This window comes from Monodelphis domestica, chromosome 2 (genome assembly GCF_027887165.1).
Source record: "Monodelphis domestica isolate mMonDom1 chromosome 2, mMonDom1.pri, whole genome shotgun sequence".
Classification (NCBI taxonomy): domain Eukaryota; kingdom Metazoa; phylum Chordata; class Mammalia; order Didelphimorphia; family Didelphidae; genus Monodelphis; species Monodelphis domestica.
Genome location: NC_077228.1, coordinates 271,464,906 through 271,489,467, shown reverse-complemented (window position 1 = coordinate 271,489,467; position 24,562 = coordinate 271,464,906). Strand labels below are relative to the sequence as shown.

The 24,562-nt window shown below is 47.5% G+C and overlaps 2 protein-coding genes across 8 annotated transcripts; one reads left to right on the top strand and one right to left on the bottom strand.

Moving 5' to 3' along the window:
- The first annotated feature begins 738 nt into the window (after positions 1-738).
- Positions 739-4,555, top strand: SMIM29 (small integral membrane protein 29). 4 transcript variants are annotated; one of them, XM_056818056.1, is made up of 6 exons: positions 804-909; positions 1,612-1,909; positions 2,576-2,770; positions 2,900-2,925; positions 3,884-3,989; positions 4,098-4,555. In XM_056818056.1, exons 3-6 carry the CDS (start codon positions 2,660-2,662, stop codon positions 4,161-4,163), a joined length of 309 nt encoding a protein of 102 aa, XP_056674034.1. In that variant the 5' UTR covers positions 804-909; positions 1,612-1,909; positions 2,576-2,659; the 3' UTR covers positions 4,164-4,555. The 4 variants fall into 4 exon arrangements, with proteins under 4 accessions (XP_007483761.1, XP_007483760.1, XP_056674034.1 ...); XM_056818055.1 differs by having other exon boundaries at positions 2,462-2,770; XM_007483699.2 differs by lacking the exon at positions 1,612-1,909 and having other exon boundaries at positions 739-909.
- A 199-nt stretch (positions 4,556-4,754) lies between these two features.
- HMGA1 (high mobility group AT-hook 1) lies at positions 4,755-17,598 on the bottom strand. 4 transcript variants are annotated; one of them, XM_007483696.3, is made up of 5 exons: positions 17,462-17,598; positions 12,508-12,658; positions 9,299-9,382; positions 7,391-7,441; positions 4,755-6,242 (listed from the first exon to the last, which is right to left on the bottom strand). In XM_007483696.3, the coding sequence occupies exons 2-5, from the start codon at positions 12,607-12,609 to the stop codon at positions 6,189-6,191; spliced, it is 291 nt and encodes a 96-aa protein (XP_007483758.1). In that variant the 5' UTR covers positions 12,610-12,658; positions 17,462-17,598; the 3' UTR covers positions 4,755-6,188. The 4 variants fall into 4 exon arrangements, with proteins under 4 accessions (XP_007483758.1, XP_016286481.1, XP_056674032.1 ...); XM_016430995.2 differs by having other exon boundaries at positions 12,508-12,621; positions 17,462-17,592; XM_056818054.1 differs by lacking the exon at positions 17,462-17,598 and adding an exon at positions 16,539-16,739 and having other exon boundaries at positions 12,508-12,621.
- Positions 17,599-24,562: the final 6,964 nt, after the last annotated feature.

Here is a 24,562-nt window from a genome sequence, read left to right as displayed (position 1 = left end):
AATATAAACTATTATTTTCATTCCTTGCTTTGCCCTCTATCCTTCCTGGATGTAGCAGATGGAAAGAGCGAATTGATGACTGTAGCCCATCCAGGAACTGCTCCCAAATCCTTCCTTAATAGTGTATAGGGAAGGAAAAGGAGTATCTCTCTCTATGCCAAAGGGCTTGGTCAAAGGAAATGGAACCCTAAATTCTCCCCGCTCCATTGAGGACCGATTAAGGTCTAATTAGCTTTGGGCGCTGCTGTGTAGCCATGGGGACTTAGTTTAAAAAGTAAAAAGTACTTGGGAGGGAGGGAGGGAAGGAAGAGAAGGGGCAGAGGAGGATTGAGCGGAGTTCTCTTTCTCAGGGATTCTAACAGCTTCTAAGCCGCCATGACATCTAGGGAAGGATCCGGGGTATCCTAGAGACAGCTGGGGAAAGAACGCCATAAGTTCTCCATTTTCTATGCCAGCCTCAAAGGATGCTGGGAAAATAGATTTATTTTCTCCTCTACGCCCCTTCCCTTCCTCCTTGACCCTCCCCTAACCCTCCCCCACTGTGTAGCCCTCTGCTGCCCCCTGACGTCTCGTTCTAGCCTTTGCCGCTCCCGGCCACGCCCTCCGCTTCCGTTCTTCCGTAGCAAGTTGGTCCCGCCCCTTGCTTTCTCTTTCTTGTAATTGGCGGTTTGGGGACTCCGCCCCTCCTGCTATTCGGGATTGGCCGTGTTTTTTTCCCCCTCCAGCCCCTCCCACCGCCTCCTTCTGGATTGGCTACTCCCTGATTCCAAGGCCCCGCCTACTCTCCCAGGCCCTAGCGTCACGCGCTGCTCTGGCCGCTTCCGGGGTGGGGGGGCCAGGGGTTGGGGGGGTTGGTCCTTGCTTGCAGCCTTGCGGAGGCCGTGTAAGCCGGGGCCGCAGCCGCGGGAGGTAAGGCCGCTTGGCAGTGCCCGGGGGACTGCAGAGTGCGGGCTCGGTGCTCGTGCCCCGGAGTGCAGTGGCTTGGCTGGGCAAGAGGCAGCTGCCCTCCAGGAACTCTCCAGGAACATTGCACCCCATTTCCCTCTTACCTGGGCCCCCCAGAATCCAAAGGGGCTGGGACTGCAGGCACTGGGGGAAGCTGAGTTGGTGTCCTTTGTGGGGAGTGGCTCTAGGGCCAAGGATGCCTGGGTGCCGGGGGAGGCGGACGTTCCCTAGGACTAAGCTAGGCGCATGCACGAACTGGGGGAGGCGGAAATATTTGGACTGGGCCTGATGTTCTCGAATATGGGAACCAGCTCCGGACACCTTGCTCAGCGGGGACGGGGCATGGGTGTAAAAGGTTGCTTCTTAGAGCTGTCCTGGAAGACTGACTGCTTGGGTCTGAGTTGCTCCCATCCCAGTGTGATGCTACCTGGTCCTAGCAACCTCAGCATCTTCAGAACTTGGGGCTAGGGCTAGTTCACGTTGATACTGCCCATCCCCCAAGCCCCTCCCCTCGCTGTCCAAGACTCTCAATCTCTTGTCAAAAGAGGGGTGCTACTGGCCCTGGGGAGATGACGGGAAATACTTGGAAGTGTCACCAAATGGTGACATCATCCCCTCTACTCTGTGCCCGCCCCAAATTTCTGTTCCTGCTCTTGTGCATTTTAGGGATTGGAAAGATAGAAGCTAAGGAGCTTCTTCCTGACCCTGCCCAGACCCGAGTGTCGGGTTGGGACAGCTGAAGACACTAAGGGAGCTCCTTAGGGATGTCCCTTGCAGGGATGAAGGGTGTGTCACACTTTGCCATTTTCCGTTGGGAAAGAAGGTGGCTTTCGGTGGTGGGACTCCCTACTTCGATCCTGAGTTAAGAATTTGGTGCTCTTAAAAATGGAGCCTCTGGGTGTGGTCAGATGAGTTTCTTGAGCCCTGTCTGGCCTCAGTCCCAGAAGGTGGAGGATGGAAAAAGGTGCGTTGTCAAGTGGGTTCCAACACCTCTTACTTTTGGAGTCAGGACTTCCCTTTCTCTGCTGGGGCTGTTTCTAATCCAGAAATTAGTACAGAACCCTGCACACAGTAGGTACTTTCTAAATGTCTATTTCCTTGAACTAAGAGTTTGAAGTGGGTGGTGAAACAAAGAGGAACTATTTTTAAGGAGTGGAAAAGACCCTAGATATCTCAACTTTTTCCTTTAAAAGATGGGAATCCAAGCCCCAGGGAGGTTTCTGACTTGCTTAAGGCCACACAGATGGGATTTAAACCCAGGTGTGGCACATTCCTTTGGTAGATCTGGTGGACTGGCTTACTATATGGATTGTATCTGAAATTAGGAGTTGGGTATATGGCCTTGGTTTCTTCCTCTGTCCAAATGGAAATTTTGCTATTTGCATTTGTTTTAAAGCCCTACCTTTCCCCCCCTTGCACCACCTTCCGGTCCCATTGTGCAGTTAGGATAAATGCTCTTTGTGAACCTGAAAGCCCTATAGAAATGTGAGTTAATATTATTATTGTTCTTGTACAGTGTCCTGAGGCCTCAGGTAGGGGAAGGGCGAGGTCAAGGTCAGCCTCCTGGAGGGGTTCGAGGTTTGAATCCCACCCTGAGTGAAATGGAGAACTTTTGTGCCCCTGACCCCAGGGACCCGAGTGGAGGTGTCCCTCCCGAAGTGCCCCATGCTGAAGACTCCTTGCTGTTCCTGCCCCTGCCCTGGCTGCTGGTGTGATGAGTAACACGACAGCACCCAGTGCCCCGAGGGCTGTCAGCGACTCCATGGTGGGCTATGTGCTCGGCCCCTTCTTCCTCATCACCCTAGTAGGGGTGGTGGTGGCTGTGGTAAGAAGCTCTACCTTTCAGCCTCTTTGTAGGGGATGTGTAGGGATCTCTTAGTTGGGAGTGGGGTGGGGGGGGACCCTTCTGCCGAGACCCCTGCCCACCACCCAGTGTCCCTTCTCTTTATTACAGATGATGTACATCCAGAAGAAGAAGCGGTAAGTGCTGGTCCAGGGAGCAGGGAGCTCTTCCTATCCTAGAGGGGCAGGCAGGTGCCGGCCATCCTGCTGCAAGAAGGGGGAATCTTCGAATTTAGGCAGCTAGGTGGCGCACTGGACAGACTACTTGGGGGACTGGTGTTCAGGTTGCACCTCAGACCTTACAGCTGGTGTGGCATTTGATTCAGCTGCTCAGTGCCTCAGTTTCCCCATCTATCATCACACCTGTTTTATAGAATTAGTGCATGATGTAATTTGCAAGCCTTGGATTGCTATATAAGTGGTGCCTATTATTAGCAATGATCAGTGCTTAGGTATGCCTCTCATACCACCACTGGTCTGTTTTCTTGCATACTTTAAGGGCATCTGACTACTTTTCTACCTTAGTGGGTTTGGCTCAATTTATTCAGCCTATGAAGAAAGTATATTGTAAGGGGCAGCTAGGTGTGCTATCAGTGACCGTCGTGAGACAGGTTAGTTTTACCCTACTGATGAGGGCTTTAAAAAATAAAATTTAAAAAAAAAAGGAGGGGGGCAGCTGGGTAGCTCAGTGGATTGAGAGCCAGACCTAGAGATGGGAGGTCCTAGGTTCAAATCTGCCCTTAGGCACTTCCTAGCTGTGTGACCCTGGGCAAGTCACTTGACCCCCGTTGCCTAGCCCTTACCACTCTTCTGCCTTGGAGCCAATACACAGAATTGACTCCAAGACGTAGTCTTGGATAGCCAGACCTAGAGAGGCCCTAGGCTGAGGCTAGACTTCCTAGTCATGTGACCCTGGGCAAATCACTTAACCCATACCATTCTTCTGCCTTAGAACCAATGGTTAGTACTGATTCCAAGACAGGGGGTAATGATTTAAAAAAAAAATTGTACCTAGTAGGTTCTCAGTCCTTTTGGGGGCCCAAGATAAAGGGTTCTTGGTCTGAGAAATGGAAAATGGGGGACCCCTTCCTTTCAGGGTGGACAGGCTCCGGCACCACTTGCTGCCCATGTACAGTTATGACCCCGCAGAAGAGTTGCATGAAGCTGAGCAGGAGTTGCTCTGTGAGGTGGGGGATCCCAAGGTGAGTGTCAGTCAGCCCAGTTGGGAGCCTTGAGTTTTTATTCTGGGCTGGTGAGGGCGGGGAATGATTGGGGAATGTTTTAAGGTCTCCTGCTTCTCTCCCTCACAGGTAGTCCACGGCTGGCACAGTAGTTACCAGCACAAACGGATGCCCCTGTTGGATGTGAAGACATAAACTAGGGAAAAGCCCCTCACTGCCTGTTACAGGAGCTCAAGTTGCTCATTTCTGTCCAGAGGCTCCCCTAAATCCTTTACCCAGCAGTAGGACCCACAACAGTCCGTGGCTATGGAGGAGCCTGGGATCTCTATCCCACCAAGGGACCCTACTACCGTGCTTCTCTCTGGGCAGACTTGCCCATAGCATCTCTTGGCCAACCCTAAAATTGGAGGGACATGGAGCAGCCTGTCCCCTCCCAAGTATTCTCCCAGCATGCTCCTTTGCCCTTGCTATCAGGTGCTGGGTTATGGTTTCCTAGGGAGGGATTTGTAGAAGTCCTGTCTCTGGGGATGGCTTTGTTTATATTATACAGTATATATTTTGTAAATAAAATGTTTTGTGGATGAGTATGATGGAGATGGATCTGGTTAGGGAGAAAGAGTTGAAAGGCCCTAGAATAGGGCCCTAATATTTAAGACCATATTGTTAAGTTGCAAGACTAACTCGAACTACATCCTTTCAGGGTCTCCTTTCCAAATTAGTCCTGGGAAGTTTTAAACCTCACCCTTGGGATAGCTTCCTACCTACCCCCTAGAATAAGACTTTTGGTCCAAGAAAAAAAGGAATTTATTTTTATTCAAGTAACTGCAAATAGGAAACCAGAGTGGGGGGGGGGGCTCATAACAGACTAGGACCATCCCTTCCCCCCACTTCAGCTAGACCTCCTTCCCTTCCTCCCAACTTGAAGATTAGCCAAGGAAGGACTGATAGAAGTGGGGGTGGGCAGTTCCCGAGGCCCACCTCCATAACAATGTCACTTTTTAGTAAACTAGGCATGGTATCCCCCTCTCTCCTCACCCCACCAAGCCTTCCTTGCAAAGATCTGGGGAGCATGAGCAGGGTAGATGGGGAAGAGGGGGAGTTATGGGCAGGTGAATGTGGGAACCAAAGAACCTGCATGGAGGGGTGTCTGGAAACCACAGAATGTAAAAACAAAACCAACAAAATGTGCTCAGAGGTAGATTGTGAACAGAGGGAAGATGTAACCAGTTCCTAGGGGGAGGGGTTGGCATTCTGAAATGAGGGATAGGGTAGGAGGGCCAGGATGAAAACAAAATCCTTGCAAAGCACATATTCCAAAGGCAAAAAAAAAAAATTAAAATTATAGGCCAAGGCAGGCCAGCCCAGGATTGGGGGAAATTAATAGGATTGTCAAGTCCCCCTTCTCCCTAGATCTCTAGAGCTGCAAGGAAATAATAGGTGAATCGGGCCCTCTTCCTCCCTTCCCTGGGCTACTTCTCCTAGAGCCGACTCCCTGTATCCAGACCAGCCCCATTCCAGTTGATGCTAAGGAAAGTGTGGGGAGGGCATGAGGGGGGAAAGGGAAGGGATCAGCTTCCCCTTCAGTCTGCTGTCAACCCTGAGACCAATCTTGGCTAGGTGGAAGGCAGAAAAAAGGGGAGGAAGGGCACAGGATCACCCCAGACAGAAGTCAAGAGATAAGGCAAGCTCTTTAAGATCAAGAAGCTTGTCCATCTCTGTCCTGTCTCAAATCCTTTGGGGAGGACAAGGAGGGAGGCAGGAAAACAGAAACCTGGGTCCCATTCCAGGGGGCACAGACCAAAGAAACAGGTGTTGGCAGCTAAGTCAGAAGGTTAGCCCTGTCGGGGAAGGAGGCATACAAAAGAAATCCCTGGCCTGGGAAGGGGAGGGTGGCTGTGTCTAAGGATGGATGGATGGATGGATGGATGGATGGATGGATGGATGGGGGAGAGGATAGGGAGTCGGGAAAGTGCCCAACTGCCAGTCCTCCCTCTCCCCTCTCCAGCACAGGGTTGTTGTAGTTTCCAGGGTCGAGCCGTTATTTCCCTGACCAGGAAGGGCAAATGGAGGAAGAGAGGTGAGGGGGGAGGGGGGGAAGAAAAATGGGGATTTAAAGATCAACATTTTTCTGTCTAGTCCCAGAATGAAAGGGCTGCTGCCATCATCGTTGTCATCATCTTCATCGAGGGGGATGAGGTAGGAAGATACAAGCAGACTCAGTTACTGCTCCTCCTCTGAAGACTCTTGGGATATCCCCTCTTCCTCTTCTTTCTCCTGCAGAGAAGAGAAACTGGAATAGGTGGGATCCTTCCTTAGAGGAAAGGGCCCTACCCAACATGCCTCAGGGCTGGGGGGGTCGACAAAATGGTCCCCCTACACACACCCAGCCCCCCCCATGCTCTGGGGTTGGGATGAGTCAGGGCTGAGTGTGTGGATGACTCAGCACTCTTGCTGCCCGGTTTCATTCATAAAATGAGGAGGAATTTAAAGGGAAAACAGAGCTCACTCCAGCAGCTTCCTCCCCAGCCCAGGCTCCTCCCCTCGGCCCTGCAGGCTCTCCCAGCAGCCAGTCTGCTCCCCCCGCCCAGGCATTCTTTCCTCTCTACTACAGTGGGGGAGGGAAGGGGAGGAAGTAATCGTCCTGGGCAGGGAAGACTAGGAAAAGCAAGCACACAGGAGATGGAGGGCAGAGGGACTCCTCCCCTGGCGGGCAGTGGTAGCAATGCAGAAATAAAGAGGTGAGCAGCCTGGCCGGGCCCCTTTGTTCCTGTCCTTATCTTGGGGGGGTGCCTGGGCTTAGGAGGTGGCCCTGGACTGACCTTGGTGGTGGAGGGAGGAAAGGGAAGTGAGTTCTAAAGCACACTCACAGGGTGGGAATTCGGGACACCGCACGGACCCAGGGCGGCCCCCGTGCCAGGCAGAGACTCCAAAACAAGTCGCTTCCTGTTACTCACTCCTGGAGGTGTGCCAGATGTTGTCTCTCTTCTTCCACCCCCCCCCCCCACCTCCCCACCCTGGGGAAGGGGGCTGGTCTGGCAGAAAGCAGGAAGGCAAGAAGAGCCAGGAGACTCCAGTGCCTGCCTGGCTTTGGGCTAAGTGCCACCTTGTGGGGCAGCACAATGATCTGTTCTTCGAATCAAGAGGTCCCCCACCTGTGCCCAAGTCACTGCTCCCTCACTTTTACTGGCCATGGCAATCCTTGGAGGGGAAATTAGGACTATTGGGGATGACATTTTCTTAAAAGGAGTGAGGGGAAAAAAATATGAGATAAGGAGCCCAAATCTAGGAGACTGGTACTGGAGATTCCTTTACTCAAGGTTTCTTCCTGGGCCAAGCCAGATCCTAGAAGAGGCAGGTGCCTGGGTACGCCCCAGACAACCATTTCCCTCTCATTTTCTCACTCGAGCAGCTCTTTTACCTACCAGCTTTTTGGGTCTACCTCTTGGTTTCCTCCCTGGTGCAGTGGTGGTTTTCTAAAAGGAATAGACCCAGAAGTCAACAAAGCAGTTTTTCTTTAACAAGTGAGCAAAGGCTCCAATTTTCTCACAGATATAGAATATTGATCCCATCTACACAGGATAACTCAGAACTCTGAAAGCTCTCCCAACCTAGGTAGGATAGGGCTTGCCCTCCCTGCACTAAACATTCTATCTATTTAATCTAAACACACATAACACCTCCTCACTCCTTTTTCTTCCCACCAGAGCCCTAAGCTTCTTCCACCCATGACTCAGAGGATATGAGTCGAACCTCCAAAATAAATAAATAAATAAAGCAAAAACAGCTTCTCAAACAAGCCAACCAGTCCTCCCCCCAACCCCATATGTTTGGCCTCTTCTTTAGAGGTCCCTCCCCCTTCCTTGAACACCCCCTCAATAATTTAATTTCCTGGGGGATGAATGGAACACCCTCCTCCTCCCCTTCCCTCTATACCCCAGATGAATCATTCTCTGGTTCTCCCCAATGCCAGCAGAATCAAAAGGGGACTGAAGCTTTTCTCCAGCCAACTCCAATCTCCCTTCTCTCCCCAACTCTAAGCAATGAACCATTTTTTGCTTTATGAACTTTTACAAAAGTTGATAAGTTTCCGGGGCAGCTGGGTAGCTCAGTGGATTGAGAGCTGGCCCTAGAGGCGGGAGGTCCTAGGTTCAAATCTGGCCTCAGACACTTCCCAGCTGTGTGACCCTGGGCAAGTCACTTGACCCCCATTGCCTAGCCCTGACCACTCTTCTGCCCTGGAGCCAATACACAGTATTGATTCCAAGACGGAAGGTAAGGGTTTAAAAAAAAAAGTTGGTAAGTTTTGAAAAAGCTATTTTATAAAATGCTAATAGCAGATCATCCTTTAAAAATGTTTTTTATTCTCTACATCATCTGATTCTCACAAATGGATCTAATGAGGTAAAAAGACAGGTATTCTTTGTTTCTCGTTTTATAAATGAGGAAACCAAAGTGCACACATTCCCAACTAACAGATGAGAATCTCAAATCTTCTGGTTGGAAAGTCAGTGTCCTTTCCCACTAATAATGGCCAACATGTATAGTGCACTCTTACTATGTGGGAAGGCCAGGACAATTATTTAAAGCTTACCTAGTAAGTGCCAAAGAGCAGATTTGAACACAGATCTCCCTGAATCAGGGCTAGTGCTCTATGCTAACTAATCATGTTTCTATTTCTCTTTTGGGCTATGGATCATGAAGTCTAAAAAAAAGCCTAAGTAGTCTTAATAAAGGGTTTTTTAAAAAAAATTCTTAGAATCAATATTGTGTATTTAAGTGACTTGCCCAGAGTCACACAACTAGGAAGTATTCAATAGATTTGAACCGTAGAACCTCCTGCCTCTAAGCCTGGCTTAGTCTCAGTCCAATGAACTACCCAGCTGCTCCTAGGGTTGAATGCTCTCACTGGATCCTCACTAACAACCCTGGGAGAGGTAGGCTGTTATTTTTATCCACATTTTACAGATGAGAAAACTGAGGCCAATGGAGAGTAAATGATTTTCCCAGGGTTTACATGGCTAGTAAGCAAACCAAGATTTGAACATTCAGGAGTTTCCAGGCCTACCACTGTATCTACTGAGCCATTTCCATCCTACTCAAGAGCAGACTAGATCCTGTTGTGTCTTGCCCTAAGACAGGTCAGACAGACAGACACACACCACCCAACAGTTTCCTTCCAGCCCCTTTCTCAAGTCCTCACTGAGTCTTACACTAAGATACTGCTTTACCACTCTAAAGAGAAGACCAAACCTCTTAAATTCCTCCTAATCTACTCCCAAACTGCTGTCGAAATGGAGGAAACCTGCCCTCCACATGGCCCAGCAACTTACCCGGCTTTTGGCAGACCCCTTGTTCTTGCTCCCCTTTGGTCTGCCCCGAGGTCTCTTGGGAGTTGGTGCTTCACTGGGTTCCTTCTGGAGGGACATAAGACGGAGCAGGAAGGAGGACAGTCAACAGAGGGGACAACCAAACACACAATTTCTTTACATTTCTGAAGCCCTTTGCAAGTCATAACCTTTCTTTACAAGAATCACAGGTAAGTAACATGAAAGTTAATGAATCCATTTTATAGATAAAGTGAAATGGATTTGACAAAAACACCCATCTACTCTCTCCCTCTTCCCTTCTGAAAAGGAAGTGAATTCTAGGTTACTCTAGCTCCTATGAGGTCCAAGGTCTCTGAAGGGCAGAGGTGACATCTTTCTAGGCCTGATTCATTATCTATACATTGGGCAAAAAGATTTAAAAAAAAAAAAGGCTTTCTAGAAGAAAAGTGGCCTGCTCTCTGCCTGGGGCAGCACCTTAAGTGATGGATGATCCCCAAATTCTTTCTGATTCTACTCCGTTGTCTATTGCCCCTACACACAGTCCAGTTTGTTCCCTCACATTTCTCTACCAGTCCCTGATGGGGAAAAGATGGATGAAGGTAAAGAGGGGAGGATGGATAAATTTAACTTCTTTATTTGAGTGAGGGAAAGACAAGAGTTACTTCTGCCAGAATTCTGGGGCCTTGCCAAACCACCTCCCCACTTCAGGGAAGAAAATTAAGCCTGGGACCCCACCTTGGAGGTCCCTACCTTTGCTGATGAAATTTTCATAAGCCAAAGAGAAATAAAAAGCTCATGAATAAGGCATGGACAATGAGGGAAGGGCGTCCCAGCTATGGTTTCCTCAGTCGCCTGGGCTGTTTATAGCCACAGACCAAGAAACCCAACACCCAACTCCTTTGCTCCACAGCAGCCACCCCGAAGAAGGAAGGTGACCACTAGGATGGCTGGTTTTGGAGGGAGGGAGAGATGGAAAGGATGCTCCAGGGGGATTAACAGATGCAAGAGACAGGGCCAGAGCAGCCTCCCCGGTATGGGGAACACAGGCTAACCCTTTCTTCCATTCTTCCCACACATAAGCCCTCTCTCATCTAGGAATTCAATCCCTTGAAGATTTCACATATAACAGTGCGTGGGGATTTTGCAAGATAGCCAGTATTCCCATTTTACTGATGGGTTCCAAAGGTTGCCTGACCTATAGGTCACAAAGTTTTCTCTGAGCCAGGTGAGGAATAGAGGGCAGAAAGGAAGCTGGATTTAATTACCTAAAGCTTTACTAGCATGTGGGGTTTTCCTTAATGGACTTCTACACTAGCAGATGCCTAAAGGGCTTCAACTGGCCAGTTCATCTTTTAGCTAGGTAGCAGTGCCATAGAGTATAGAAGCCTGGAGTCTGGAAGACTTGAGTTCAAATCCAGCCCCAGATACTTCCTACCTGTCTGACCTTGGGTTAAATTACTTAATCCTGCCTGCCTCAGTTTCCTCATCTGTAAAATGAGCTGGAGAAGGAAATAGTAAACCATTCCAGTATCTTTTACTAAGAAAATGGGGGTGGAGTGGGGGTGCAGACAGACACACACACAGACACATGTGCAAGAGGCAGCTAGGTGGCTCTGTGGAATGAGCCAGAACCAGGGATGGGAGATCCTAGGGACTGGTCACCTAGCTGGACTCCCTAACTCTTACCGTTCTTCTGCCTTGGAACCAATACACACTAAGATAGAAGGTAAGGGGTTAAAAAACAAACAAACTCAGATGGGGTTAGGGAATTATAGAGGGCCTCATTTAATGTGACCCATCACCTAGCAGATTATAGGAGTAACTTGCAGCACAAGTTAACAGCTAGATTTTATTTATGCAGCAATTACATGCCAATCACTGTGCTAAATAAATGCTTTTATTACTAAATGCTATTTGATCCTCATAGCAACCCTGGGGGGTGGGGTGGGGGAGAGAAAGAGGGAGATGGGGGGGGGGGGGGCTACTATCCATATTTTACAAATGAGGAACATGAGGTATAGGTGAAGTGACTTGCCCAGGGTCACATAGCTACTAAATGTCTGCAGCCAGATTTCAGGTCTTCCCAAATTCCAAGCTCAGTGCCTTGGCCTCTCTCCCCCTCACCTCCAAACCTTACCATCCCAGTGGTCAATTTTCCTAACTGCTGGCCAGAAAGAGGCTTGTGGGCAAAGAAGAGTGAGTGGGTGTTAGATTACTTTGGCTGTGGCTAGGAACAAGCCACCTGGGATCTATCCCAAGGACAAAGGCTCATTTCCTGACCCCCAAAAAGCCATCCTGATGCTTACAGGGTTATCACTTATATCTCATCTTCCTTCCCTGGAGAACTGTCAGAGGAACAGAAAAATCTGCATTCTCTCCTCTTCCCATGAAAAGGCTGAGGCTGGGGGACTTGGGACCAAAAAGAAGACTAAGATTCAACCCTGATTTCAGGTTACAAAAGGGGAGCAAGAAGGCCTAGCTGTTGGGAGCCCCAGACTCCCAACAGAAATGTCATTCATTTAGGATTAGGGATAGGGTTCACATATGGCCTCAAGGCACCTAACCCCCATATTTCCTAGCCCTTAAAGCTCTTCTGTTGTGGAAACAATATATCCCATTCTAAAATGGAAGGTAAGGGTTAAAAAAAGAGCCCCAAATGGGATTAAGAAACGATCCCTTGGGTTTTGTGTACTTCTGCCCCATTTTTGGGTAGTACTCTTCCAACATCCTCAACAAGAGATAGCAGATACCAGATTCTTTCTTTAGATTCTTTATTACAGCTGTAGGTATGAAGGAAGAAGAGGACAGAATGACCTCCCTGCCTATTAGCCTTTCTTCCCTTGCCCAATTTTTCTGGTATACCAGAATGACCTCTCCCAGTTACCAATTTTTTAAAAAATCACTTTACCAGTTAAATTGTGGCATAACCCTGTACTTATTCTCAGGCCCAACAGAAAACTATAACCGAAGCCTCTATATTCATAGAATAACAAAAACGGCATGATTTAGTGCCTATTTTATAGATGGAGTTCAGAGAGGGGCAATCACTTTTCAAGTGTCACAAAGTTATGCAAGTGGGAGCTAGATTTGAATCTGGCCCTCTTGATTCCAAATCCAATGTTTTACTCCCAGAAGGGAAAAATAAAAGCACCTGGCAGTCCCCTGCTTGGCCATCCTTACTGTAGGGCCCCAGAGGGTCCAGTGAAACTTACCGGAGGCTGTTTCCGGGGTCGGCCCCGCCCTCTCTTCTCAGCCCCGTCTTTCTCCTGCTTGGAGGCCAGAGGCTGGCTGGACTTTGAACTGGATTCACTCATCTTCCCCCTTCTCTAATGAGAGGTGATAAAGGGTAAGGGGGGTGGGGTGCTAAGAGTAGGGGAGAATCAGGGGGGAAAAAAAAAGATTAAAAAATTCTTGTAGCCACCTGCCACTCCGTCCTTGCCCCCCCCCCCACTCCCCCTCTGCTGCGCCCAAGACATTCTCATTCTTTCTTCCCTCCCTCCCCTTGTCCTAAGGATGAAATTCCTTGGCTCTGACCCAAGCCTCCTCCCCAGGAGTGTCTGCTATCCCAGCTGCGGCGGTGGGGGCTGGCCAGGATGGAGTTAATCTGTGCCTTATCTTCCCAGCTCAGAAAGGCTCTTTGTCCTAACCCTGGTGCTTGCCACCCCCACAGGGCCCAGGGCAGAAGTGGAGGCACAACCTGCCTACCAACCTGGCTTTTCCAGGTAGGGAGCCACCCAGATGCCCTAGCCCAGCAGCAAGAGAGGGAGGGGAGAGGAGGGAAAAGACAGAGCAGAGCATCTGTAGCTTTAGACTGTGCTTGTTGTTATTAGTAGAGCAAACATCACTTAGGAGACTACCTCCCTCAGCCAAGCCCCTCTCACAGGACAAAAGAAACTGAAGCACTAATTAGGGTTTGAGAAAGCACCTTGAGGATGGAGCACAGGAAGCCTGGCAGCCCACTTTCTCCTATTACTTACCCCTATGCCTTGTGGGATCTCACTTCTCCCATCTGTTAAAGTGAGGGAGTTGGGGGACACCTAGGTAGAGAGCCAGGTCTAGAAATGGGAGGTCCTGGGTTCAAATGTGGCCTCAGATACTTCCTAGCTATGTAACCCTAGTCACTTAACTCCCATTGCCTAACCCTTACCTCTCTTCTGCCTTGGAACCAATACACAGTATTAATTCTAAGACAGAATTCTGGTAAGGGTTACATCCCCCCTCCCCCCCAATGCTTACCCTTATGGCCCTTCTGCCTTGGAACCCATACTTGGCACTGATTTTAAGGCAGAAATTAAGGGTTACTCAACCCAATTACCCAGCCCTTACAGCTCTTCTGCCTGGGAACCCATACTCAGCACTAATTCTAAGATGCAAAGTAAAGGTTTTAAAACAAAACAAAACTGGAGGGTGTAAGACTTTATCATCTTGGGTTCTAGTCCAGTTTCTGCCACTGAACATTTGAGAATTATTCAGGGACAGCTGGAATAAAATTCTGGGCCTCAAGTCAAAATGACTTGAATTCAAATCCATCACCACTTACCAGCTATGTGACCCTAGACAAGTCACAATCTCCATGTGCCTGTTTCCTTAACTGTAAAAGGGGAACAGCAGCACCTACCTGGCAGGTTTATTGTCAGGATCAAATGAGATAATATTTGTAAAGCTCTTAGCATAACAGTTGCTATATAAATGTTTATTCCCTTCCCTTCTGACTCTATAAGATTTATGATCCCTCCTTTTGTAGTTTCCTTTACCCTCCCCATCCTCTCTCTATACCTTGCTATCTCCAAAATAAGGTCAAAGGTCCAAACACTCCTTGTGTACAAAGTAGGGAATATTTCAGACTCAAAACTTCTGGAAAGTTCTAGAAATCTGGTTCAAGGGAATCCAGGCCACCTCACTGCCTCCAGGCAGAATTACTCTTAACTCTTTTCAAAGTTCTTCCCTCTTTATAGCCCATCAGTTAGTAAATTCTTCTAAACATTAAACCTAAGATTTCTCTTGCTGCAAAATGGTGAACCATTTCACAATTAGGCAATCAATAAGAGAACTGAAAGGTTCAGTGAAGGCCCAATCAGAAAACAGGCTCTAGTCTCAAATCTTCCCATCTAATAGCATTTCCATTCTAAGTCTCATTTTCCTCATCTGTAAAATATACTACCTACTTCACAGGATTAACATAAAGCCTATAACAACAAAGGAGCTGGACCTGTGATTTCATTGGCACAGCTAACTCCAAGATTAAGAAAATTCCCTCTACTAATGAAAATCTTAAGATAGTTGTTGAGGTTAAGTGACTTATCCAGGGTCATCCAGGCAGTACGTATTTGTATTTTTAAGACAATGATATGAACAAGTCTTCCTGATTTGGATCTAAACTTACAACTCTGTCTCCTATTCTTTAATATAATCCTAGAACTTTGAAGAAAGGAACCATAGTTCCTATAAGAGAATTTCTCTTCCCTAGACTTAAAATATATTTCCTCCATGGAAATTTCCTCCATTTCCCACTAGAAGATATGCCCCTTTCCCAAAAGGATATGCCAATATATTCTTGAAACTCCAGTTTTTTTGTGTATGTATATGGCATGTGTGTATTGTATATGGCATTATTATCCTCAAGTTATAGATGGGAAGACCATTGTTAAAAAATGTCCATTGATCTCTGTCACATAGTGTGACTAGGGTCTGGAACCTTGGAAGTTAGATTCCCAGCTTTTGTCTACCCAGGATTAATCTTTCAGGAAAGGCTCTCATTTGCTGTAAATTCCACAAATGTCCCCCCCTGAACACCCACTCATCACCTGGATGGGAACCAGTTTCCTTTCATCTATAAAATGTGAATAAGTGGAAACTTGCAATGCTTATCCCTACAGGATTACAGTAAGGATCAAATAAGATAATAAAGAGGAAATAGGAGAAATACAAAGGATATTGGCCTATATATAAGGAACTGAAACTCAAAGAGTTGATCCAAGTCACTCCTATGAACAAGGCAAGATTCAAATCCAGGTTTGTACTTCAAAACCAGCACTTTTTCCCACTAGAAGATATGCCCCTTTCCCAAAAGGATATGCCAATATATTCTTGAAACTCCAGTTTTTTTGTGTCAAGTAGTTTTTTAAAAATTGCCTTTCCAGTACACACTCCCAATGTATATACAGATTAAAAACAACAAAAAACAACACAACACATTTTGTAAATTAATCTCAATGGGTTCTGAAGCCCCCTCATCCTTCAGCCCTAGGGAAATTCAACAGCAGATCTCTGCCTTATTGGTAATTATTCTATTTTATAACATTTCAGATTTTGAGATACTTTTAAACAAGGTGGTTTGGTGATTTATCCTGTTTTGTAATTAGTGGTTTGCCTTGCTTTGTAATTAGACAGTGATTAGAATCTTATATTACACCACAGGTTTCCGTTAAAAACTAAACAAAATTAATCAGCTAAATGAGAGGTCAACTTACATGAAATCTGGACCATCTGCCCCATCCCTCCCCCAAGTTCCCACCCAGGAGCTGCAATTCACCCAGTCATCCTTTTAGTCAACTCTGGGCACAACCACCTGCTTGTTCTGGATGGAAAATTGGGGGGGTGAAGTAAGGGGATGGGAACCTAGTCTTAGCCCCTTTTCAAGGATCTTCCTGCTTAGTCATTCCCAAAACACAAGAGACCCATTCCATGATAGCCCAGGCAACTTTAATCCACCCCAGTTGCTCTTGGGAGGCTCACACAAAACCTGTGTGTCTACTTCCTGGGAGACTGGAGAATCCAATCAAAACGAATGGCCTAGGCTCCTCAGGCTGTTCCTTAAACCTAAAGGGAGGTCCAATTCTGATGGGATAAACGAAGTCATTCCATCTCTATATCTTGGAAGACTTTTGAGTCCTTCGGAATGGTCCCTCACTATGAAGCCCTTTCAACTCCCTCCCTTTTACGGATGGAGACCTGAGGCCCAGGCTGAGAAGAGTGGCTTTGCTGAAAGTCACAAATCTGGGACTCCCTTCCCTTTTTACAGGTGGAATCCCGATACCTGGGTGGGAGGCTTACACACATCCCCTCCTCCCCCAAAGCTGGGCTTGTGTAGAAACCAGGCCATACCCAACCTGGCAGTGAGGCCTGAAGGGCCAGCTTCTAAAGCTTTCGGGGGACCTCATTTCCAGGCCTACTGTTTCTCAGTGACTACAAAACCCCTCCCCCCCAACAGACAACCAGCCACCCTCTCTATACCGGGGATTACCTGGCCCTTTGGGGGTGAAGGAAGAAACAACGATCCAGTGTCGGGGGTGAGCGCCCCTTCACACCGCCAACCCCAATAAACCAGGGGTGCCAAAAAGGCTAGTTCCAACAAGGCCCAGCAAAGCTGAGAAACCTGTTTGTGGGGGCGGGAGGGCTGGCCTGGTCGAGACCGGGGTGAGAAGAGCAAGCAAGCCGCTGGGTCTAGTCTCTTGGCGGGGTGGGGATGGGTAGGCTTAAGCCCCATTTACCCAACAGGAGCCCCGCCTCCTCGGGGAGGGGGTGGGGTCACAAACTGGGGGTAGGGGCCATTGCCCCTCCTCCCCCTCCCTCCCTCACTACCTTGACTTTCCTTTCCCTCCGCTCCCGTGGGGGGATGGGCAGGAACCCAACGCACGTGCCCAATCTCTCCCCCTCCCAGTTCCAGCTTCTCCTTCGTGCCCTTGCTACCAGAGAGCGCCCCCCCCTCATGTCCTGGGGGGGAGTGTGGGGGTGTTTCTCCGATCCTTTGCAAACAGCCATACTTATCATAAAGCGACCAGGCAGAGCGGGAGGTGAAAGCGGGGGGGGGGGGGGGGGAAGGCTAAAAGAACCGAACCCTAGCGTCCCAGTCTACCGGGGGGTACCTGCGGGCGCGCGAGCCCTTCTACCCAAGGGCCAATGCCTGGGTTTCCGCCTTTAAAAGCCGGGGCAGGAGCGCGCAAAGAGGACCCCACACACACACCTTTTCGAATGCGCCCCCCCCCCCCACCTCGGCGGCCGCTCGCGCAGCCCGGGAGCCTGGGAATAAAGCCGGCAGCGCGCGCGCTTCCCGCCCCCCTCCCCTTCACGCGCAGCAGCAGCGGCAGCAGCGCCCCCCGCCCCCTTCCCTTCCTCTCCTCTCCCCTCCCCTCCATCAGCGGCCTCCCCGAAGCCGCAGGCACTCACCGGCAGCGGGCCGGCTCGGGTGCGTAGCTCCGGGTTGCGGGGGAGCAACGCGGACTGCGAGCGAATGACCTCGCTAAGCTTCTCTGCTCGGGCTCCTCCCGCCGCCGTCGCCGCCGCTGCTTGTTGCAAATGCGGATCTGAAACCGGGAGAGGAGAGAAGCGCTGAGACCGCCGGCCGCGTGCTCCGCCGCCCAGGCCCCCGCGGGGTATTTATGTGTCACATTCGGGGGGGGGGGGCCGAGTGCAGAAGAGGAGGGGTGAGGGAAAGAGGAGGGGGGTAAATAAATAGAAAATTTTTTTAAAATGAAGGCAGGAGACAGGAAGCCGGGTCTGGCCCGTGCATTCCCTCCCCCCCCCAATAAATAAATAAAAATTATTTAAAGGGTGGTGAGCGGGTGGGGGTGAAAGAAAAAGAAGGGAGAAGAGAGGGGGAGAAAGGTAGAAAACCGCCCGAGCAGCAGCCGCGAACTCACGCCCTCTTGGAGTGGCGCCAGCTCCAGAAATAGCCCCGGCTCACACTCCCAATTAGAGAAGCGCAGCCCCGGCTCAGGAGAGCTTAAAAAGAGAGACCGGGGGCAAGGGGGGGTAGGGGGGGCGGCCCAGGGGCTGGCCCGCGCGGAGACTGTGTCACCGCAGGGGGCGGGGCCATGCAAATGAGCTGGGGGATTTAAAAAGGCGGCCTCGGGCTATCGTGCTAGGTGGGCGCGGATGGGGGTGGGGTAAGGGGGTGGGTAAGTGTGGGCCTGAGGGATCAGGTTTCTGGGGGGGAGGGGGTTCGGAGCATGGTGGGTTTCTTAGTACCTGTCTCCACGTGGTCCTTGGGTTGGGGGCTGAAGGCGCGTGGTCGAGTGTGGGGTCTGGGGGTGGAAGTGCGTTACTACGCACTGTTCGAAGAAGCCCTGGGGTTGTGGTTCTTGGGGAGGGACGCACATGCCCGATTGGATAGTCTCTTTCCTTTTCCCCTCCCCTTTTCCCCTCCCCCTCCCAGTTTCCCTTGGTGGAACGAGGGGTCTCTTTTCTTGTTTGTTAGGGGCAGTTATGAGCCGCAAAGGCCGGGGCGGTGTTGTGAAAAGGGCGCCAGGCTTGGAGCCAGGAGGTCTGATTTGCCTTTTATCGACTGTAGGACCTAGGGGAACTCAACGTAACCTCTGCGGAACCCAATTTCCTCATGCGTAAAAAGAGGGACTTGGACTAAATCATCTCTAGGGTCTCTTCCAGCTTTATTCTAGGAAAAACCAAAACAAACATCCAATCTTGCCTTGGAGGTGGGAGGATTTGGGTGGGGACGAAACTAAGTATGTGTGTGTGTGTGTGTGTGTGGATTACAGGTCTGTACACACGTGTTCGGTCCGAGTGCCCCCTGGGTAGGTGCCTGCACTACGTTAGGACTGGACACACTGAAACACCTGTTAGCATGGTCCCAAATAAGAAAGAACAATTAGCTAATTTATGTTTTTTTCTCCTTAGAAAGTACTATACTTCCCTAAACTAAGTTAGGTTGTCTATGGGCTTTATGCCTTGTCTACTTGTAAAAGGGTTGACCAAAGTTTGGCTGACTGGTGAAATGCAAGACGGTTCGAATTAAAACGTGTGAAAAATCAAACTACTTTATTAATGGTTACTAATGGCCTGTATGTAACCTTGGCACTGTCGGTTAGGCGAACAATCAGCTTGTTTGCCTAAAATGCAAAGTGGAGAATGCCCTTTGGGCAGGTGACCAGGCGATCGGTTTTTTGCTTTTTTTTTTTCCTGGGGTTCCTTGTATCTGATAACCTTTCTGTACCCGCCCCCAACGCCATAAGAAAGGAAGGCGGACACACTTTGAGGATGAAAAGGAGGAAGAAGTAAAAAGTTTCCTGCAGTGAAAGGGACAAACCAAGAGAGGAGAGATGGCCGCTTCAACCCCTCCCAGACCTTCGGGCCTCTGAATTCCTGAGGGAGTCCTCACTGCCTCCTGTGATGAAGGGTATAGCAATGCGGGGCTCAGTGACACATTCAACTGTGACTCATCGGTTTCTTTTCTTTATTTCTTCCTTCCCGTGTCATTCATTCCCTGGCCCTTTCCCTTCAGAGAGGGGGGAAAAGTTTTAAGGAAGAAAAAGTCATAAACTCCTAAACCAAAAGTGATAGCGAAGACCGGCCCTGGCATGGAAACCTTCATTCTTTCCCCTACCTTGATCTGGAAGTCTTTAAAATGCCTTTAAAGATGGGGGTGGGGGAGGCACTGTGCAGTTGGCGGTAACTGGTTGGGTTTCTCCTGAGGTGGGCTTTTAGGAGTAGGAGAGGCAATTGGGAGCAGACTTCCTAGCAGGGAGAAGGAAATCCGTTTGGATCCTTTCTTCGAGGTCCAGGTCCAGCAAATCTGGGAGAGAAGACACCGGAGAACCATTCCCAAGTGGGGAAAGGGGTTAAGACTGGACTATATTCCTCAGAGAGGCCAGTCCAAATCCCACAGAAATGGATTTTTAAAAATTGAATCCCCTTCTCCCGAAAAAAAGACCAAAAAAGAAAAGGGGGGGGGAAGCAAAAAAGTATTTTTTACACAGGTGAAATCAGGTCACATCGAACACCAAAGAGTAGCTTTGAAGGCAGGGCGAGAAGAGTTGAAAAGACAAAAAAGCCTGAGGAGTGGGGGTGGGGGCTGGGGCGGGAGCAGTCCCTTTACTAGACCTAGTCTTTGAGAGTGGGGGGCGGGGTATTGGGAGTTGATTGTATATGACCCTCTGGGCGCTTTTAATAGAAACTGCTGGAGCTTCCTCTTTCTTTGCCCCTCCCTGCCCTCCTCTCCCCCCTCCTCTCCAGTCTTTGACCAGAGCAGCAATGTTGCATTCCCCAAAGTCCTGGTTTGGGAGCCATCTTTGCTGAACCTTAAGGATCCATCTGCCCCTGCATGCGGTTAGAGCTCCCCCAGTTTCTAATGGGGGTGCGGTTGAAGGTGCGGGGGTGGGGGGGTGGAGAGGGCTTGTCTAGCCAAGGGCTACTTTAGAATTCCTCAACACCCCCCTTTCCCCCTCATAAGTGTTTTAACTGCTGGAAGTATGCATCTCCCTGGCTTCCTGTGTGGCCTGGAAAGGGGGAGGGGCTTCTCTGCTATACAAGCAACCTGATGTAGTGTGGAAAGAAACCTGGGTTCTGTTAAAAGGGGTGAATGGAAGCTACCAGATTATCTTTGAGCTCCATGCCAGAGCTGACATCCTGGGACTCATTCACCTTGCCAGCCCTCCTTCTCACATTTCCTGGGTCCCACCTGTCCTGAATTCATTCATTTCTTCACCCAAGGATGCCTGCTTTTTTTATATGCCAACCCTTCCTGGGCCAAACATTTTGGAGGAATATAAGAAGAAAAAGATAACCCAACCCTCAACATCCCTCTCATCAATCCAGCACCAAGACACTATGGTTTAAAAAAAAATACTTTAAGACAGTAAGTCACTAACATAAGAAGAACTTAATCTGGAGTCTGAGGACAAGGTGGGCCTCCATTTCATTTATAAAATGGAGGGCTGAAATGGGTCATCTCTAGGGTCCTTCCATTTATTTCCAAGTCTAGAATCCTATCAGCTGAGTTCTAGACCCAGCTTTGCTATTGGGTTCACCATGTTTGCTTGGATAATTTCCCCCTCTCTTTGGGACTTAATTTACCAGTCTGTAAAGTAAAATGGTTGGACTAGATTTCTTAAATTGCTTCTAGTTCTAAATAAATCCAGTGGGCCTCCTAATGCCAAATTAGATCAAATGATTCAGACTATTAGGAAAGGGAAAGATTTCTGTAGGTTAGGATGGTTTTCACAGAGAAGGTGGCTGGGTCTTAAAAGATAGAGCTGGAAACAACTAGTATTTATAGAATGCTTTATGGTTTATAAAGTGCTTTACAAATATTTTACTTTGAAAGTCAGGTGCTATTATCTCCATTTTATAGATGAGGAAATTGAGGGCCCGTAGTGGGTAAGTAAGTGCCTTGCCCAGGTTCACATAGTAAGTATCTAAGGATAATTTTGAAGTCAGGACTTCTTGACTCTAAATACCCAGATGTTTAGCAATAAGCATAAATTAACCAAAGATTTATTAGGTTTATCAGGCTTAAGTGGAGAGAGAGGAGTCCATTTGGGGCAAGGGAGATGCACAGGGGAGTAGGCACATGTGGGCAAAAGTATGTAAAATTTTTCTTAAGGGTAAGGGAGAAGAAAGGAGGAATGTGGTGCTCCTTTTGTTTCAATGTAATCATATATAGTGGTTTTGGCTCTTTTCATTGTGATTTTACCTTGTCTATTTTTTATTTTGGTAATTTAATTTTCTCTCTAAAAAATATATCCAATTAGCTGAATATAATAAGATGAAATGTAATAGGGGAAAATGCAACGTCTTATACATGTGTTTGAGAAATTGACTTTACCAAGGAGGAGGAGACAGATTTAAAAAGCAGTCTGAAAAAGATTGGGAGTTTTAGTCTTATTCAACATTAGTTAATAGTGAGACTTAAAAATATATATTTATCTTGGGCTCCATTAAGAGAGGCCTAGCTTCCAAGGATAAGACAGTGGTGGTCTTTTAGCTTCCTCCTTGATCAGATCTCATCTTTAATGTCTTTCAATTCTGGGAGCCATCACATTTTAGGAAAGGCATTGATTTCTGGAAAATTCCAGAATGGTCAAGGACTTTGAGTCTATGATGTCCAGAAGAATGGTGGCTGGTGAGCCAGTAGAGAAGATTTCAGGAGAGTGAATCCATGAGAGTTGTCATAAGTTACAAAGCACCTACTTTGTGCTAGATACTCCAACTAAAGCCAAAAAAAAGGTGATTCCAGCCCTTAAAAAGTCACATTCTAACGGAGAATACAATATTTAAACAACTGTACTTACAAGATATATATAGTATAAATTAGAAGTAATTTCAGAGGAAAGCAAAGGTGGTTGGGAGAGAGGGAAGGAGATGAGGAAAGGCTTCTTATAGAAGGTGAGATCTAAGCACCTGTCTTTTTTTAATGTCATTTATTTTTTTCTCCAGTTACATGTAATAACAATTTTTAACATTCATTTTCCAAAATTTTAAGAACCACATTTTCTCCCTCTCTCCCCTTTGAGATGGTAAGCAATTTGATCTAGGTTATACAAAACATTATTTCCATATTGGTCATATTGTGAAAGAAGATTCATGTAAAATAGCCTCCTTCTCCCCCCACACCAAAAAAAAAAAAACAAAAACCCACACATACACACACACACATATAAAAATAAATTGAAAAATAGTATGCTTTGATCTGCATTCAGACTCCATCAGTTCTTTCTCTGGAGGCGGATAGCATTTTTCATCATGAGTCCTCGGGGATTGGCTTGGATCATTGTATTGCTGAGAATAGCTAAGTTATTCACACTTGTTCATCATAGTATTGCTGCTACTGTGTACAATGTTCTGGTTCTTGAGCAGCTGAATCGTGAAGGAAGCCAGAGAACTGAGGAGACACAGGGCAAGAGAGAGGTCTGTCTTTGGATCATAGAGTACATGGGGAGTAAAGAAAATTAGAAAGGTGTGAAGGGACCCAATTATGAAGTTTTTCAAAGACAAACAGAATATTTTCATATTTTAATCTGGAGCTAATACAACTACTGGAATTTCTTGAATAAAGGGTTGAAATGGGCAGATTTGACCATTAGGAAATCACTTTGGCACTTTGGCCACTCAACAGTGGGGGATGGCCAGAGGTGAGGCAGGATAATCAACCTGAAGACTATTTCCATAGTCCAGGTGTGATGTGAGAGGATGAGGTGATGCACCAATGACCAAAGAGACCATGAGAGATGTTTCCAAAGTGACAAGACTTTGGGAAGAAGTAGGAGTCATTAGGAGCAGGGACAGAGAGGCAAATTCATGGCTCATGTCAGGAGAAACTTCTGTCAGAGCTATCTAAAAGGGAAATTCGATGCTTTGGTAGGTAATGAGTTCTTTCTGGAATCACATCCTAGCTGACCAACATGCCTAACTATCATCCCAAGGCCCCCCTGTCCAGGCCTCCATTTTCTTACTCAGTTATCAAATCAAATCAACTCTGCCATTATTCCTATGACTACTCTTATGGCCTCTAGACTTCCACAATCAAAACACCTTTACTTAAACATTTCATTCCTGTATAATATGTAGAGGCCTTTGTGGAATAGTAGTTCACTTTATTTTTTATATTTATTTTTTCAAATTTATTTATTTTATTTTAATAACAGATTTCCACATAAGTTTTCTGAAGTTATAGGATTCATGTTGTTTCCCTCACTTCTTCCCTCTCCTCTACCAGAGCTGACAAGCAATTCAAGTTGGGTTATACCAGTATTATCATGTAAAACATTTCCATATTATTCATTTTTTAAGAGAATATTCTCATAAAACCCAAACCCCAAATCACATGTTTTCATTTGCATTTCCACTCTAACCGTTCTTTCTCTAGATGTGGATAGCATTCTTTTCAGAACTGTCCTCCATAATTGTATTGTTGTTAGTAGCAATGTCTATTTCAGTTACTGGTTCTGCTCATTTCACTCTGCATCAGTTCACAAAGGTCTTTCCAGCTCTTTCTGAAATCCTCCTTTTCATAAATCAAGGAATAGTAGTTTAAAAGAGATGGCCTGGAGACTAAGAAGACTTGTATTCAAGTCTTCTCTTGAATATATATATATATTTATATATATATATGTATATATATGTGTGTGTGTGTGTATGTGTGGTTTAAAATTAATATATAATATTCTTTTGAATATACTAGTGGTATAACCCTAAGCAAGTCACTTTACTCAGTCCTCTAGGCCATCCCTCTAAGACTATATATATTGTAGAGAAGGTGCCCACCTTTGGTGGAAGAGGAAATTTCTTCACTTGAAAGTTTTCTCTAATTAATGAAATCCCAGTCCTAGTCCCTAAACTTAATATGATGTAAGTTCCTTTTCCATCTTTGTCCCAGTGGCCTACTTACTCTGGAGATGCTTCTACCTTTTCTTCTCTTGGGTGAGTTCCTACTCAGAATCAGCTACAGTTCACTTCTCTTCCAGCTTCATTCCTGACTTCTCCATCTCTAACCTAGCCTATGCAGGAATAGCAAAGTGACCACACAGGAGAGGT